General features: G+C 41.6%; 1 protein-coding gene and 1 long non-coding RNA gene across 2 annotated transcripts; one reads left to right on the plus strand and one right to left on the minus strand.

Annotated features, from left to right (window-relative positions):
* Window positions 1-62: 62 nt before the first annotated feature.
* Window positions 63-17,345, plus strand: LOC118286987 (transient receptor potential cation channel subfamily M member 4). The gene is made up of 28 exons (XM_035611660.2): window positions 63-207; window positions 1,760-1,821; window positions 1,944-2,121; window positions 2,496-2,676; window positions 7,162-7,331; window positions 7,722-7,899; window positions 8,363-8,427; window positions 8,557-8,790; window positions 9,646-9,748; window positions 9,835-9,956; window positions 10,243-10,530; window positions 10,630-10,731; window positions 11,142-11,270; window positions 11,492-11,621; window positions 11,960-12,105; window positions 12,377-12,489; window positions 12,623-12,739; window positions 12,955-13,004; window positions 13,126-13,364; window positions 13,683-13,798; window positions 14,266-14,398; window positions 14,501-14,675; window positions 14,848-15,013; window positions 15,100-15,281; window positions 15,556-15,688; window positions 15,771-15,843; window positions 16,383-16,476; window positions 16,617-17,345. The coding sequence occupies exons 1-28, from the start codon at window positions 127-129 to the stop codon at window positions 16,643-16,645; spliced, it is 3,789 nt and encodes a 1,262-aa protein (XP_035467553.2). The 5' UTR covers window positions 63-126; the 3' UTR covers window positions 16,646-17,345.
* LOC118286992 lies at window positions 14,100-16,551 on the minus strand. Its single transcript, XR_004785556.2, has 2 exons — window positions 16,332-16,551; window positions 14,100-14,657 (listed from the first exon to the last, which is right to left on the minus strand). It is a non-coding gene; the product is annotated as an uncharacterized LOC118286992 (long non-coding RNA).
* Window positions 17,346-17,747: the final 402 nt, after the last annotated feature.

Genomic DNA, 17,747 nt, shown 5'->3' on the forward strand with positions numbered 1-17,747 from the left:
TCCGTGGACTGGGTCGCATTCAAACCTCACTTCTCCCGGACGCGAGCCTCCCCCTGGAGAATGGTCAGACAGAACACCCCTCCGCCTGACTCCCTCTGAGTTGAACAGGGAAGAGTTAGAAGAAACATGAGAGACACACAAGCAGCAGGAGGAGGAGGAGGAGGAGGAGGAGGAGTGGGCGACGGAGACAAGATCAGTAAAGACCAGGTCGGTGGGCTTTACTTTGGATTTTGTTATGGCTTGGTGTGTTTCTGTAAACTAAAGGTAACTGAGGGAATGGGGGGGTTGTAAAGAAAAGAGTGTCTGGCTGTGACTCCCCGGGGTCTCGAGTCGCGATGGCGAGTCTCACCTCTTCATGTCACAGTGCGGTACTCGCACGTCAGTACAGGGTCCAGCCGGAACCCCCCTGACAGAGTCGTGTGTGCGTCTGGCGCTTTTCCGGCTGGTTTCCTCTCGCCAGTCGTCGACGCGCCGTCGAGCACCACTCGCTAACGCACGGCGGAAGTGAAGCTAACGTTAGCATTGGCAAGCGCACCGACAACAAGTTGACAGCCGCGGCTCGTCGTCCACGGCAGCCCGGGTCCCCGGCTCGTCGTCCACGGCAGCCCGGGTCCCCGGCTCGTCGTCCACGGCAGCCCGGTCCCAGTTCCCCGCGACACGTCCGTTGGGAGACTGCGCGTGCTGCTCACGAGCGAACTGACGTCACGCTCGCCATGCTTTATTAGGTCGACGCATTTATGACTGGTACGATGCACAACCGTTCTGGTTACTATTAACAAGGCCTACACGTTTAGCTGACAAAGCACTGTTAATGTCGCGACACCAGCAAGATGTCAAAGTTATATATATATATTCCCCTCCACATTAACAGCTGTCACCAATCAAATTAATTGTGGCTGCATTCCGTTTCGGTCGTGTCAGTCGCGGGGCTCAGGTGTTGTTCACCTGGCACAGCTACATGGAACGGAGCCATCCAATTAACAGCCCCACCTGGTTTTCCTTATTCTGCCTGTCAGAAGAGTGGACTGGGGATTATTCATATATGTTTTAAATAAACTCTTTACAGTTTAAGTTTGTTTTCAGAGTTGTAAAGAGAGTCCAGTCTCAAGTGAGAGTCAGGTGACCGCAGTCTTTGTTGAGTAGGTATGCAATTGTCTTGCAGACTAACATGCCCACCACATACATGTAGCGTACACACACACACACACACACACAAACACACAAACACACACACACGTGTCTCTATAGTTGTGAGGACCCCCATTGACATAATGCATTCCCTAGCCCCTTCCCATAACCTTAACCATCACAACTAAATGCTAACCCTAACCTAAAACCAAGTCTTAACCCTCAAACAGCCCCTTGAAGTTGTGAGGACTGGCCAAAATGTCGTCACAACATCAAAATGTCCCTCACAACGATGGTGTAGAGCCAAAATTGGTGCTCTCAACTATAGAAAGACACACACACACATACACACACACACACACACACACACACACACACACACACACACACACACACACACACACACAGAGGTCTCTGGAGGTGAAACTGCACCACCCTGTCAGAATTCACAGTCGGGTGTTTAGGCGCAGCATAACCAGCCCATCATCGTGTTTTTTTCACGATGCCAAAGTCAACATTTCTTAATTTGAGCAGAATATGCTATGATTGGTGGGGTAATAGTTAACTGTCCTATAATAGAAGTAAAAAAAGTAAAATGTCATGTTCATTAACCTGTTGAAAATGTTTTCAGAGTTGGATCCCCAAAATCATAAAGAAAAGAGTGTGCACCGCCTTTGTTGAAGATTCCTTCAGGTACTGTGGCCGTTGTGGAGCTTACTTCTGATCCATTTTTGATGATAATGTCTCTCTAATCACTGTGGAGATGTATCAGAGGTTTTCACATTGACATATTATCGTGTCGCTCTCTCTCTCAGCAATGGCGCGCTTTGCCAGTGTGGGGGTGCGAGAGATGCCCATGCCTCCGTGGCTCTCGGTGACTATTTCAGCACGGCGATCGTCAACCACTGGGACAGCGCTCAGCACTCCTCTGAGTACCCGACTGATGCCTTTGGAGAGCTGCAGTTTGCAGGAGCCAGCAAGAGGCATAGCTATGTAGGTACTTCTGTCAGTCTGATAAATGTTCTCTGAATGGTTCATAGATTGACTTATTCCTACAGGGTTGCAGTTTATGATAAAATCTGAAGTGGTATTCTTGTGTTTTTGATGACAAATGCTCATAAGAGTGAGGCAAATGTGGATTCAGAAACACCAAGAGCTGTAGTACTCAACATGGTGGCTTACCTTTAACCTGCTGCTGCTCAAACACTGAGATCATATATCTGTACTGAGAAGCATGTGATGCTGTACAAAAATGATCAGATTTTCAAATGATTTTTATTTTTGCGAAGTTTTTTTCCTACTTTGAAACGTGTTTGTACCTTTCAGAGGCAACGAAATGTCAATTTTGTTTCTCTTGGGCATCTCAGTTCCTGCGTCTGTCATGGGACACCCCCCCGTCTATGGTCTACACCCTGATGACGGCCCATTGGGGCCTGCCAGCGCCCAATCTGGTGGTGTCTGTTGTGGGCGGAGAAGGGAGGACAAAGGTGAAGACTTGGGTACGGGAGGTCTTGAGGCAGGGACTGGTGAAAGCCTCACAAAGCACAGGTAAACACATTGTGAAGTAACTTAATCAACACTTCACACTGCGACAAAGGTGCATCATGGGTTTCAAGCCAGTTAACAATGCTGTCAAACACACTTTAACTGTTTATGGTATCTTGATTATATCAGTGTAGCTCCAACCTATGAAGCAGTTTGTCTCCCTTTAGCATAAACTGTCATTAATTGAATAGTGCCTCTCACAATGTAATTTTTTGACTGATTTAACTAACTTTTTGATTTGGAGACAGATACTAATACAGCAGTACTTTTTTTTATACTTTATTTTTATTTTTTCCACAAAACAAAACAACAATAGAGATACAACAATACATAATAATAGAACAGATAGTTGGTCACCTATTCATACAAACAATAGTTTAGTGCTTAAATCTATCATCAATCGTTGCCGGTTTGAAATCTGGGTCTAAAGCAACCCATTTAAGCAGTCTTGTCTGTCTTTCAAGTAGTGATGATTTACATTCCATGAACCAGACTCTAAAAGGAACGACTGTCCATTGATTTAGGTTATTTAAATGCAGATTATACAAACGTCTGCTGCCCAACATACCTTGTAATGGAATATCTAGCTGTGAGCTTTCCGAGTCTTTCCACCTTGCAGTATACTCTGGGTTACAACATAGTGCTAGCGCTTTTAATTGTGCTGCCTTGTAGTTTTAAACTGGATCCTTGGCTTTTTACCTCCCCATATAAATCTTGAAATCCATTTGTCCCATTCATTAAATTGTTTAAATTGTACTTCTACCGGCAAGGATTGGAAGAAATACAGAAGCCGCCAGAGTGTATTAATTTTTATTGTTTTTATCCTATTATGCATGTCTAAGGGGAGTTGGGACCATCTATCAATATCTGACTTGATGCCCTTGCATATGGGACCATAATTACTTTCATATAATTTGGAAATATCTTTTGGTATTTGAATCCCCAGATACTAAATTTCTGAGGCCTTCCAATTAAATTCAAATCTATTAACCATGTCTTTCTCTGGAATATAGTTATAAGTTAGGGTCTGTGTTTTTTGTACATTTAATTTATATCCGGAAAAAGTTCCAAACTCTTTCAGTGAATCCATCAGTCTAGGAATGCTGGCTTCAGGTGCTGTAGTAAACAATAACACATCTTTCGCGTATAAGCAAATTTTCTGCTCCGAGCCTCTTACCATTATTCCTTTTATCACCTGGTCTTCTCTAATTGACTGTGCTAAAGGCTCATTAAATAAGGCAAAAAGGGCAGGGCTGAGAGGGCAGCCTTGTCTGCAACCTCTCTCCAGGTTAATTGTCTGGGAGAGGTGTCCATTGGTCTTTATCCTCGCACTTGGTGAGGAGTACAATGTTTTAATGCTTCCAATAGTTTCTTCCTTAAATCCAAACCTTTTTAAGACCAGGTACAGATACTCCCAGTGAACGGAATCAAAAGCCTTTTCCGCGTCCAAACTTATTAACATGGCTCTAATATTACCCTTGGTCACATGATCAATTACATGCAGTACCTATCCTGTACAAAGCCCGTTTGGTCTGAGTCCACCAACTCTGGTACTATATTTTCTAACCTTTTAGCTAATATTGAAGCATATAATTTAAAATCTATATTTAGTACAGAAATTGGCCTATATGCGCTGCATTCTTTCCTGTCTTTAAGCGTAAAATTTTAACAATCATAAAGTATGGGCACCATTTGATCTTTGAAGGTCTTGTACCACTCGGCCGGGAAACCATCTGTACCCGGCGCTTTGTTAGCTTTTAATCTCGAAATTGCTTTACCTATTTCCTCCTTTGTAATTTCTGCTGTTAAGGCCTTATTCTGTTCTTCACCTATGGATGGCAAATCTAGTGATTTAAAAAATGTGTCAATATCCTAAGATATTGACACATATTGACACAATATCCTAAGATATTGACACATCCTAAGGCTAGATATATTTGGTTCCCTATATAGATCTCTGTAATAGTTTTCAAAAATGTGTTGGATATCTTCTAGTTTATGGCACGTTTTTTTATTTTTGGGGTCCTTAATTTCATGTATTGTAGTCTCTGCCTTTTGCTTCCTTAACCTCCAGGACAGAAGCTTCAAGGCCCTCGGACCATTCTCATAATATCTCTGCTTGCTAAATTTGGCTTTTTCTCTAATTCTTCTTCATATAGTTTATTTATTTCCATTTTAACATTGTTAATCTGATTTAAAATGTGGGGTCCGTTCCTTTCAACGTGAGCTCTCTAAATCCTTCAGATTTTCTTGTAGGTCAGACAGCTTTTTCAATCTTTCCTTTTTTTTATATGATGTGTAAGCTATGAGCTTACCCCTAATAACAGATTTTGCAATACACAATACACTTGGTGATACTTCTCCATTATCGTTATTATCCAGATAATCTTTAAATTCCTTCTGTACATATTCCTTGCATGCATGGTAGTTTAAGATGCTTGTGTTAAGTCGCCAGAGTGTTTTTTTCTTTTTATTATTTTAATGAAGAGTTAAATAAACAGGGGAGTGGTCCGAGATGTCCCGTATCCCTATCCTGCAGTCCTTAAGTCTGTGCCTGTCTGAGTTATAACTGAAAAAATAGTCAATTCTTGAATGTGAACCCTGACTTGCAGAGTAGAATGTAAATTGTTTCCCTGTCGGGTGAAAATCCCTCCATACATTGCTCATTCCCAACTCCACCAACATTTTTTTACTTAGTCTGGCAATAGGAGTAGACCTTTTTAATGTGTTAGAGGAGTCAAGCCTTGGTTGTATCTGGATATTCCAGTCTCCTCCACATATTAAAACTCCAGAGGCCTCAGAAGCAATTAATCCAAAAATTTCCCTTATAAAGGAGATTTCCCGGCCTGGTGGCCTATATACATTAACTAGTGTAACTTCTTTCTGATCAAGATATCCCGTAACCAAAACATAGCGGCCCTCTTAGTCACAAATTTCAGAGACCATTCGAAAACCCACTGTGTTGGAAATGAGTATCGCCACCCCTCTCTTTTTCCCTTTTTTATAAGATGAGTAAAATGTATTTTTAAACCCCATCTTTTTTAGCTTTTCATGTTCCATGCGATTAAGATGAGTTTCCTTCCAAAATACTACATGCAACTTCTCCATTTTCATCTTCGCGATTACCTTACTCCTCTTTATTTGATTGTGTAGGCCATTTACATTAAGGGTTATTACCCTGTATTCCTGAAATTGCATTTTATCCCACAGTTAACACAAGTAGGTAGGTAACATGTTGTAGGTGACCAAACTGGAACTATTGATGAATTATAAAACAAACTCGAACAAAAAATAAAACAACTCAAGTAGACCTCCATTTGAAGTGGTAAACCACTTCCTAACGTGGGGGGGGAATAGTCCAGTTAGACACCAGAGCCCCCTTCAGTGCAACCGATACTACAACCTCTTCAAGAGTGTGCTTTGTAACTACGTCTTACCCATAGTTGTTGGACATTTACACTCTCTGTGATAGACAGAGGGAGAACATGTACAGTTATGAGTCATTGTTATCGGTCATATATATAAAAATGAGAAATAAACTACCTCATCAGGGAGGGTGAAGTCTGCCGATTCTTTGCATATAATACAGCAGTACTTGTTAGTGAGATTATATTTACATCAGTTACTTGGTGAAGAGATGAAAATGTTCATGCATAGGATACCATAATAAATAAACTTTATTCTTTAGAAGTTAGATCACAGCCTTAAGACTAGCTCCAATTTTGAATCTTTTTGCTTGTGTAAGGATTTTCACTGGTAGTAGTCCGCATTAGGTCAAATCCCTCTGAAATTTGTAAACACTTCTCAGGAACGGACATATCTAAAATAATGGAACACTTTCTTGAAATGCACGGAAACACACTCATTGTAGTTTTAGCAGGAAAAATCAAGCCGTTACGTTAAAATGCAGCACCATCACACAACATGACCCTCTGGGGTCCGGTCCTAATTTAGTAACACAATGGCCATTTCCTCCAGACAACTGTGCCAAGAGCAGGTGGCACACTGTGATCCCCATCATGTGAGGTCACTCTAGCAAGCTATTCTCTCGGAGGCCGCAGATCAAAGCAAAGGCAACAAGACGCATACAAAAACATTCAGGAGTACACAAGAACTCAAGGGACACGTCTCATAATAGATCCTGAGCAGAAATTGATAAGGCCCATGGGATGAAAGCACATGTACAAATAAATTGCATAATAATTCCATCTATACCACTTATCACTTAAGGGTCGCGGCTGAAGCCAATCCCAGCTGGCATTTGGCAAAAGGCGGCATACACCCAGGACAGGTCGCCAGCCCATACATAATAGTTTAGAAATGCAAATTTACGTGTATGAAATTATGTTTTGTGGTGAAAATCCAAGGTTTTGGTGAAATATGGCACAAGGATTTACTATATTAGTTCAGTAGCTGTTGTGGAGTAAATGCATTTACTAAATGCTTAAATGCATTTCTTGCAATTACTTTTTAAACTTTCCACCCCAGGAGCGTGGATCGTGACAGCAGGCTTGCGTGAAGGTGTAGGCAGGTGCGTTGGAGAGGCAGTGAGGGATCATGCCACTGCAGCCTCGTCTGTCTCCCTCAGCAAGGTGGTGGCACTGGGAATCGCTCCCTGGGGCCTGGTGCACAACCGAGAGCAGCTGGTCAACCCTCAGGTTCTACTTTTTTTCCCAGTTTTTTACATATATATTCACCCTTTTAAGAAAATATCGTCTTCAACTGTCACGTACTAAAATCTCACTTTATTACGAACCATAACATTTTAACATTTCCATCCGTCTTTTAAGGTTAAAGCAGGGGGGTCACATTAATTATAGGTGGAGATATGGGTATATTTATACTTGGATAGTTTTTTACTTCATCCCTAAGTGTTTAAAGTAAGATAAAAGCATATATTCTTCATCTGGACATCCTGGAGTCCTAAATGAATTGCTGTGTTTTTACACTGGCATCATGTCCTATCAAAACACAAGAGGAGAATAAACCAAATGCAGCTATTTACTGCTAGTAGACGAAAGTGTGCAATAATCTTCTTCTTTTTGCAGGGCAGCTTTCCTGCCAAGTACTACGTCCAGAATACGACCCGGGACTCCTGTTGCCTCGACAACAACTACCAGGCCTTCCTGCTGGTTGATGATGGGAGCGTGGGACGCAGAGGAGGGGACAAGGGGTTCAGGGCCAAACTGGAGGACTACATCTCCCACCAGCGCACAGGCATCTGGGGTGAGAGTTAGAGGCATAATCACATGTCATTTACTTTACAGTTATGAATTAAGGAAGTATGTGTAAACATTTTTCATTTTGTTTCTGCTGTATTGTTGTTGGTAGAACTGGATATGGGGAACAAGTATTTCATTTCCAGTATTTTTCTGATTCTGAACGTTGATTTCCAGCTATTAGAGTCTCTCGTGGTGATCCTTCATGAACGTATGTGATCATAAGGTTATCCTCTGGAATCCACTGGAATCCACTGGACGCATTCCATTGCATGCCACTGCATGAGTTTGAGACAAGCAGAGATTTGTCAAATTTTTAACAGGGTCCTCTTTCTGTGTCTTTGCTGTCTCAGTTCTTGTGTTTCTAGAAAAATATGCAGTTTGAACATTCTAAGTCTGCATTGATGTGAATTTAGTATAAGCGAATAATTCACCAATTCACTCAATGAAGAATACCTGTATTCCTGCAGGCAGTGGCAGCATTGACATCCCTGTCATTTGTATGCTGATATCAGGGGAGGCAAGCTTGCTGGAGGTACAGCCAACACTTTTTATGATAAAAGAAATTATTACATTTATTGGCCCTGGTATTCCATGAAGAAGTGTCCCCCAACCCCCCCCATCCCACCCCACCCTATCTCTCTCTTTGTACGATTTCTATCAGAGAGTGGACCTTTCTCTGAAAACCTCCATGCCCTGGCTGGTGCTGGCCGGCTCAGGGGGCATGGCTGACTTCTTGAGTGAGGTCTTGGAGAACCTGTCGTCAGCCACTGTGGCCCAGTCTTCCAACGAGGGGGATGGTGAGGCGGGTCCCAGTGTCGATCTGAAGGACAGAGTGGCAGAGCGGGTTAAAAAGTATTTCCCTTCTGAAGCAGAGCCGGACAAGCTAGTTGAACGAGTAAGACCAATGCACAGAACACATGTATTATTAACGTGCAATCACTAGCAGGCAGAACAGGTACAAGGTTTACCTTGTGTATTCAGCAGCCGGTTATATTATTGCAGAAAAACTACTTGGCAGGTTATCATAAAAGCTAACTGTGATATTGTAGGTCTTTAAAATGTTGTTAGGGACCTCTTGATCTGTTTTTTTTTTAAATGCCAGGTCAAGATTCCAATTTTACTCATGAAAGATATTTCATAATGTAAGAGGAAGATTGCTAATACTTCTGCTGAGCATATTTATGGCTCCAATTTTATGACCTTAACAGCCTGTCTTCCAGCACACCCCTCAGGGCAAGCTCACATTTTTATCCCACTGATGCTCAGGTCCTAACAACTAAATTACCACCATGTTACCCTGTGGAATTCTCTAAACTGCTTCTGCTTCCAAACAGTAATACCTCCTGGAACCGCTTGGGGCCATGGAAGTTGTCTGTTGCCCCTGTACAAGCTGAAAAGTTTTTTTGTACTGTCTCTGTTATACATTCAGAAGTCCATTGAGAAGCAAATCTATCTATTTAAGAGCTGTTTAAGGAGCACCATTATCATATGCTACCACAGACGTGTGTGGCAGGTTATTGACTCATTACTGTTAATTGAAACAGTAATCAGTGCACACGATCGGATTCACATGGATTATTTTTATCTTATTAATTTCTACTTGTTCAAATGCCCTGATGAGACCTTTAAATGGCTGATATCTGATCATTCAACATTGAACAGCCAAACAATAAATGATGTCATGGTTTTGACAATACCTTTTGTAACCAAAGGTGCTCATTTATTCAAAACTTTTTTTGTTTGTCTCCAGGCTCTGAGTATCTACCAGAACAGAGATTTAATCACAATCTACCATGGGGAACAGGAGGGCCCAGATGACTTTGATACAGTCCTTCTCAAAGCATTAGTTGGAGGTACATACAGGCTCATTCATATCAGAAATACTTCAAATGTTTACATGGCAACGCATCTTTATTTTGATGTTTGTGGTGTTTTTCAGCTAGTAAGCACCGCGCGTCAGTCGATGCCAGCCCTTACAATGAAGAGCTGAAGCTCGCAGTCACATGGAACAGGGTTGACATTGCCAAGAGCGAACTCTTCAATGGAGACATACAGTGGAGGGTGAGTGGGGGAAAAAATAGATGACATCAGCTATTACATTAGCTGCTTCAGCATGCACTGACGTCTGGGCATTTTCCTGCCCAGGCCCCTTGTAAAATGTCCGGAAAATAGCAAACAGATATTCAGAGAAATACTGCTACTACAAAATAGATGCATTGGTGTATATTGTACCACTTATTTAAAATAAAATACTTTTATAGATGTGCAGTGACATAATAATTTCTTAAATGTATTGACCCTCTATGAAACCTGCTCAATATACAATTAAATTCATCCGCTCATCTAGTATGAAGACTTGGAAGACTCAATGACAGATGCCCTCGTCAATGACAAGCCTCAGTTTGTGCGTCTTTTCACTGAGAATGGCCTCAACATCCTGGACTACCTGACTTACGGCAGGCTGGAGAGCCTCTACCTCTCCGTGGCTGATGGCACACTCCTCTACCAGCTGCTCCAGCGCCACCTCATTGAGCGGCACGGAACTACTGCATTGTCGAACCAGCACAGCTCGCCCTCCAAAACGGCAGCAGAGAGGATGCAGAGCGGGACAGTGAAGGATATCAGCCTTTTTGAGGTGCTTTAAAAAAAAAACCCGAAACAAAGAAATAATGTGAATATATCTTGTGCTTAATCTTGCTCTTGTTTTTGTTGCTCTACCCCCTTTTTGCCTCAGGTTTCAAGGGTCCTGGAACTGTTAATGGGTGACGTCTGTCAGCCGTTCTACTACGAAGCTTTGGGCTTAGAACAGATCTCGTCCAAGAGGAGGGCTATTAGGGTATGCTAAACCTATGACTATGTAGATATACACTCTGTAAAATGTAAAAAAAAATGTAACTCAATCCAAAACAACAACTCAGCCATTAAATCAAACATTAGAAACACATCTCTGTATAATGCTGTCCAGTTCAACACCACCACTACAACCTTAGTAATCATGAACATACAGGTAAATTAAGAACCTCTCTGACGGTGTAAACAAAAATAAAGGTTTTTGTAAAAGTAGATTTGTTGTTTTAATGGATTGTATTAGATCTTGCAGGTGCACCATAAAGTATCCAGCAAGTGTATCTCAAAGCAAATGAAAAATTGTTGATTGTTTCTATACGAGATGAGTGAGTGACATGCCAACTGTCACTGTTACTGCATCACCCTCCACTTCCCCTCTTATGTTTCCATTCCTCCCAGCGTGTCAGTAAGATGCTGCGTGGAGACTGCTTGTATCGGGAACGGCGCTGCCTCTTCCCCTGGGCCTCGCTCTTCATATGGGCCGTCCTGCAGAACCGCAGCGAGATGGCCACTTTCTTCTGGGAGATGGTACAAAACAAAGCACAAAGTTGCCCTTATGATGTTCACAGTGTTTGAAATTATCACATAACACACAACCCTCTGCATAGCTTGTCTGCAATGGTATATATCACTTATCCAACTAAGTGACAGACAAAATGATGCTTATGATTCAATTACAAAATACTGTGGATCCTGTCAGCATCTGTTTGAAATGGATTTTCTCTGATCTCCTTCGTTGATTCTCCAAGGCAGGGGAATCGGTGCTGAGTGCCCTGAGTGGCTGTAAGATCCTGAGAGAACTGTCCAAGCTAGAGACTGAGACTGAGAACAAAGTTGCCATGAAAGAACTGGCCCAGAGTTTTGAGAACCTGGCACATGGTAAGACCTTGAAGGTGTCATCCACTGACGTTCCTTTAGACAACAACTGATTTAAATTGACACACATCCTCATGGCTCCACTCAGTGTTAAGTGATCATCCCTTATTTGTAAACTACATAACATGAGCAATTTAGCTGTTTCTCTATGTTACTAATGCTAATGGGCAGGTAGATCATCAATGCATGCGTTACAAATGCCTGATGACTTTTTGATTTTAAGCTTTACTTTTGTGTGGGTTTGTGTTTTTGCTTTTTTCCGCAAGTCTCTTTCATTCATGTTTTCTGAATGGTAACCATTTAACCAAACTCTGTCTGCATGCGTCTTTCCTGCTCCTCAGACGTCTTCAGCTCTTGCTATCGGAGCAACGAGAGTCGCTCCTTCACCCTGCTGATCAGGAAGTCTCCAGTTTGGGGTGGTACGACCTGCCTCCAGATGGGCATGGGCGCCGACGCACGGCTTTTCTTCAGCAATGACGGAGTGCAGGTCTGTCACAGTTTTCACACGTGTGGGGCTGAAGCATGAAAGACAATAATGGACTAAGCCAATGCCACTTTGCAGTTCAACCAGTTCTATGTATGCTTTGTCTGTTTTTATTGTTGTTGCTTTATTTTTGCTAAACTTGATTCCATTTGCTAAAGAAACAAATTAATTATACACAATGTGCCCTTCCTTATATTAAAATCTGTGATATCTTACGAAGCTGAGTTACAGTTACCATAGTTTCAGATAACATAAGTGGTCTCTTCTCCTCCAGTCTCTGTTGTCCCAGATCTGGTGGGGTGACATGAATAGGAACACGGATGTGTGGAAGCTCATGCTCACATTCTTCTGCCCCTTCCTCTGCTACACCAACTTAATTTCCTTCAGGTGAGGTCCACATATCCCACTGTGTTCTTATAATTTCTAAATCTAGGATATACATTTCAGAGCTGTCCTCATTTTACGTTTGTATTGTGTTATATATGTTGAAATCTCTTTTTAAACATACTCCACCTCATAGTAATCCAGAGGACCAGCACCAAGAGGAGGAGGGGAAGCCTAACGAGGACGGACTTGGCCGGGACAACGACAGCCTCTATGGGACCACCATCTTCTCTTTCTCTGACATCAAGCACATGTAATACTCCTACTTGCATTAATCAATGTTATTCTTTAGAGCATCAGTTGTATTGAAAAGTGAGGTTCAGATTTTTACATTTTACATGTTTTGTTTTTTAATCATGTTAATGCAAATGTATGGACAGTGTTGGATTTGCAGCTTTGAACGGGTACCACTGCTTTGTATTTGTTGTAGTGTGCTGATTCATTAAAATTGTGTCGTTGTCGCACCAGTGAAGCTGACGCACAAGACGCAACAACTCCCAGGACAGCAAACATTAGAGGTGGGTCCTCTTTAAACGCAGCTTCTCACATAACAGAGGAGACAAAAGACTGATTGCAGAAATAATTATTTCATGCAGCTGTTATGACAGATCAGCTACTAATGTCTGATGTTCCTCACAGGCATTCCTCACACTCGCACACCACCTAGGCGTCCATTCATCGTGTCAAGATGGCGCCAGTTCTGGTTTGCGCCCGTCACCTCATTTTTGGGCAACGTCCTGATGTACTTCCTCTTTCTCCTGCTGTTTGCCTACGTGCTGTTGGTGGACTTCAAGCCCCCTCCACCCGCTGGTCCGGCCATCTCTGAGTATGTGCTGTACTTCTGGGTGTTCACCATCGTGTGTGAGGAGATCAGAGAGGTGAGTGAAGAGTGACGCATAATGTGACGCGTATGACCTGTAATCTTTTAAACAGAACAATTCATGTATTTGGACACAGGGAATACTATAAACATTTTGCAAACTGGAACACTAAAATGATTTCACCCACCCTTGAAGATGATTTTCGAGATGACCGCTGAAAACATTGTTCAGTTTTTGGCTACAAATGACATTCTGTTTCTTGCATCAAAAAGCTTATGTATACTTTATATAGGATACAATGCTGTTAAAACCACTCATTGCTCGATTAGTTTTAAGTTAAACTGATCTATTAAGTTGGTGTTTTCTTCTCCCAAGACATTCTTTTTGGGGGCGATGACATGGCGTCAAAGCATGAGAGTGTACATTCAGGATGTGTGGAACAAGTGTGACCTCACCGCCATCATTCTGTTCATCATTGGACTAATCTGCAGGTGTGATTAAATTACAGAATGTGTGTATTATTGTTGTTATTGGATTATGCCAAAATGTGTGTTTTAAGGCCCTTGTCCTCAATTGGTTTGGCTTTTCAACCCATTGCAAAGCAATGCCTTATCACCCATGTCCCATGATCACAGGGCAACAATATATTTTTTTTTTATTCATGTTGCAGGGTTTTTTTGGTCAAATGATCTTAAAATCAGAGTATGAAGAGGCTGAAAACTCTAAAGTATAATTCTAAAACATGCATTTAGCACAAATCAGGCAAAGAAAATACAAACATTAATACATTAAGATTATTTAGGGGCATGGAAAAAATGTCTGCAATTTATTAAATTCCAGAGTCCTGTGAATTTGATATGTGCGCACACTCCATGATTTCAGTAGTGCTGTTATTTTACAAGCTGGCCACTGGGTGTTGCTGTTACTCCGTCTTATTTGATTTACTCTGCCTTTTTAGGATGTTCCACTGGTCGTATGGATTTGGCCGGGACGTCCTGTGTGTGGACTACATGGTGTTCACCCTCCGCCTCATTCACATCTTTGCCATTCACAAACAGCTGGGACCAAAAATCATCATTGTTGGCAAGATGGTGAGAAATATTAAAACAATGCCATTAAGCTGACATTTCACTAATGTCCTTATGTGTGATAATAGCAGTAGAATGATGAAACAAATGATTTCTCCTCTTCAGATGAAAGATATTTTCTTCTTTCTCTTCTTCCTGGGGGTGTGGCTCATGGCATATGGAGTTGCCAACCAGGCTTTGCTTTATTCTTACGACCCTCGCCTAGATCGCATCTTCCGCCGGGTTTTCTACAGGCCGTATTTGCACATCTTTGGACAGATCCCTGTGGAAGAGATGGATGGTAAAAGTGTTTGTGTGTGCTTGGTGTGAATAGAGTAAAAAAAAGTTGTTTTGGTTTCCAACCAGTGGAAGAATACTGGATTTTTCTGAAGCCTTTACTGGATTTTTTCTCCACATTAATTATCTTAAAACAACTTACTCTAATCTTCTCTATATATTCCTCTCTATCTTAGTGGGGAAGCAGTGGGACATGGACTGCACACACAATGTGACATTGATTCAGGAGGGTGCAGAGCCATGCAGAACTATGTACAGTAATTGGCTGGTGGTAATTCTGCTGGTAGTTTATCTGCTGGTCACCAACATCCTGCTCATCAACCTGCTTATTGCAATGTTCAGGTAAAGGTTGATGAGAGTTGTTTCAATCAATCTGTCGCACCAATCTCTGCGCAACCCTCGTCGTCACTCTGTTTGTGTCCACACAGCTACACCTTCTCTGAAGTGCAGGCGAACAGCGACATTTACTGGAAGTTCCAGCGCTACAACCTGATTGTTCAGTACCACTCCCGTCCCTCCCTGGCACCTCCTTTCATCATCATCTCACACATTAATCTCTTTGTCAAGAGGAACATTCGCAAGGTGCCCTCGATCAAGATCCACCACTTTGGTCAGTGATTGAATACATGTTTTAAATGTGTCTATTTAATGGAATAAAGTTACTGCACACTAAATGCTGATTGAAACCAAAAATGCCAACTCTAAATGTCTCAAGTGTCTTCTAGCTGGTGATTATCATGTTGTGATTTGTAGCTGCCTTTTCCCCCAGTCACTGCAGTTCCTGCAATGGCAGCATATTGCTTTCAACTCAGCCCTGGTTTGGTTCAGGAATCACTGTAACTGGGTTGAACAGTACTGACAAAAACACTTGCCTTTTCTATTAGTGTTGCAGTTACGAGGGAAAGCCGCTAACAGGCTAATGACATGGGAAACCATTCAGAAGGAGGACTTCCTGACCGCACAGACTAAGATTCAGAAAAACAGTGACTCCGAGAGGCTCAAACGGATGTCGGTCAAGTAAGCGCACCCTCCTACACGTCAGCAGTGAAATACAAATTATTTTGCTCCACCATACTGAGGTGAATGTCTCCTCCTTTAGAGTGGATGGTGTGCTGAAGCACCTGACTGAAAGCAGAGATGTTGACCACAGACTAAGGGCTCTGGAGAATGAGGTGAATTAAAAAAAATCTATTTTAAGAAACTTTTACTGAGCTGACACAGTGTTTATTATTCCTTGCCCTTTGTTTTCTTTATGCATGTAAAAAGGGTTCTGGGGTTAAAGTTCTCAGTTGCTATGATGGATTCCCATTAATTGGATTCTAATGAAACCACGTATGATCAGGGTAAATTTGTAGGCGTGACACTGTGAGCCTGGAGGCTGTATTAGAAAACCCAGTGAGACGCGATGGCACAGTGGAAAAGTGGCTGCTCTAAAAAGGCGGCAGTGGACAAACCTTTATTTAGAAAAAGGAAAAAGGCCAGACACTATGGGGACAGTTATTACCAGCCCTCTGTCATTCCAATGCCATTTGAATACCACTCATATTTAACGGGCAGATACAACAGTGGTATCATCCGACTGTCTGCCAGAAAAGAAACAAAATCCTATGTGATTGGAAGCATGTACAATGAACAGCAAATGATAATATATAGAACTCACCTGAGGGAAAGACAGTTTTCTTACGTTCAGTAACATTTTGCCTCTCTTTAGATGGAGTATTGCTCCAATGCTCTCAGCTGGATTGTGGATACTTTGGCACAAGGCAGCACGTTTAAACCTCCTCGGCCTCCACCTACATTAAGAGGTACTTCTAATAGAAAAAAAAACACAAAGTTCCTGTGTATTTTTACACAGTTGAAAAACACTTTGCATGTTGTAATGTCACAGTTGTGTTTCCTGCCTTGTCCCCTCAAGCTGTCTTACTTTGCTTCCTCCTCTACACAGACGTGTTCCCTTCTTCTTCCACTTCCTGATTCAGCCTTGTTGGTGCCTTCACTTGCTCTGGGTCAGTAAAAGACAATGACAAAGTGCTTTAGCAATGCACGCACCAGCTATGTTCAACACTGGACTCACTTACCAAAGATTCTCAATGACTGTTATCATGAAAAAGATAAATATATGCTATCACTTCATGTAACAGTACAGAGTAAAAGGAACAGATGATGTTTTTTTTTTAAATGTGCAATCTAACTCAAATGCCAAAGACAATTGGATTTGTTTATAATGTGCTATGTATTTGATTTGGCAATGCTATTATCTTTATTGCTGTACATTTAAACTGACAGCTGTAATTCTGTTACATTCTGTTAGGTTTTTATATAGTTTTTATTGTATTGAAACTATGATATTGTTTAAAGGGGTTACATTGGATGCACATTGTATTACTTTTGGATTAAGTTACTTTCTGGATAAATTGTTGCTTTTAATCTTACTAATAAATTGGGAAATATCTGTGTGTCTTTCGGTTTTCTTGACAAAGGGTCATCTGTTTGAATTCCCACTTGGTGGATGAAGATGAGCAGTTGTCAGGAACAGACAGAAGGTGGCAGATTTCTCCATTTATTAGTAGGATATATTTGTCTTGCTACATTATTTTAATCCTGTTCAATAAATTGTATCTACAGTATACTATTTACTACTTATGAATGTTAATAAAAAAAAAAAGTAAATTCATTCACTTTGTCTTGATGAGGGTTTGATGAAAAGGGAATGGAAGTGTGTGTAGCGATTTTCAACAGCAAGGCAAATCGAAGTTCTTTCCATGAAATGTAAATGGCATCAAGGCAAAAGATCAATACTTTCTTAAGTGAGCCACCTGACGGTTAGCTTTATCCCCATTTCCAGTCATTATGCAAAGCTAAGATAACCACCTGTTGTCTCCAGTTACATATGTACCATAGACTTCTTATCTAACTTTTGGCAAGAAATCAAATACGTGCATTTTTGCAATGTCAGACTATTCTTTTTAGAGAAATGATAAATGGAACTTAGGGGCCAAGAGGGGGGCCAACAGCCAAGAGGGGGGCCAACAGCCACTCGATCGAAAAAGAACAACAGATAAGATACCAAACCAAA

Source organism: Scophthalmus maximus, chromosome 16, assembly GCF_022379125.1.
Source record: "Scophthalmus maximus strain ysfricsl-2021 chromosome 16, ASM2237912v1, whole genome shotgun sequence".
In the NCBI taxonomy this organism is placed as follows: Eukaryota; Metazoa; Chordata; class Actinopteri; order Pleuronectiformes; family Scophthalmidae; genus Scophthalmus; species Scophthalmus maximus.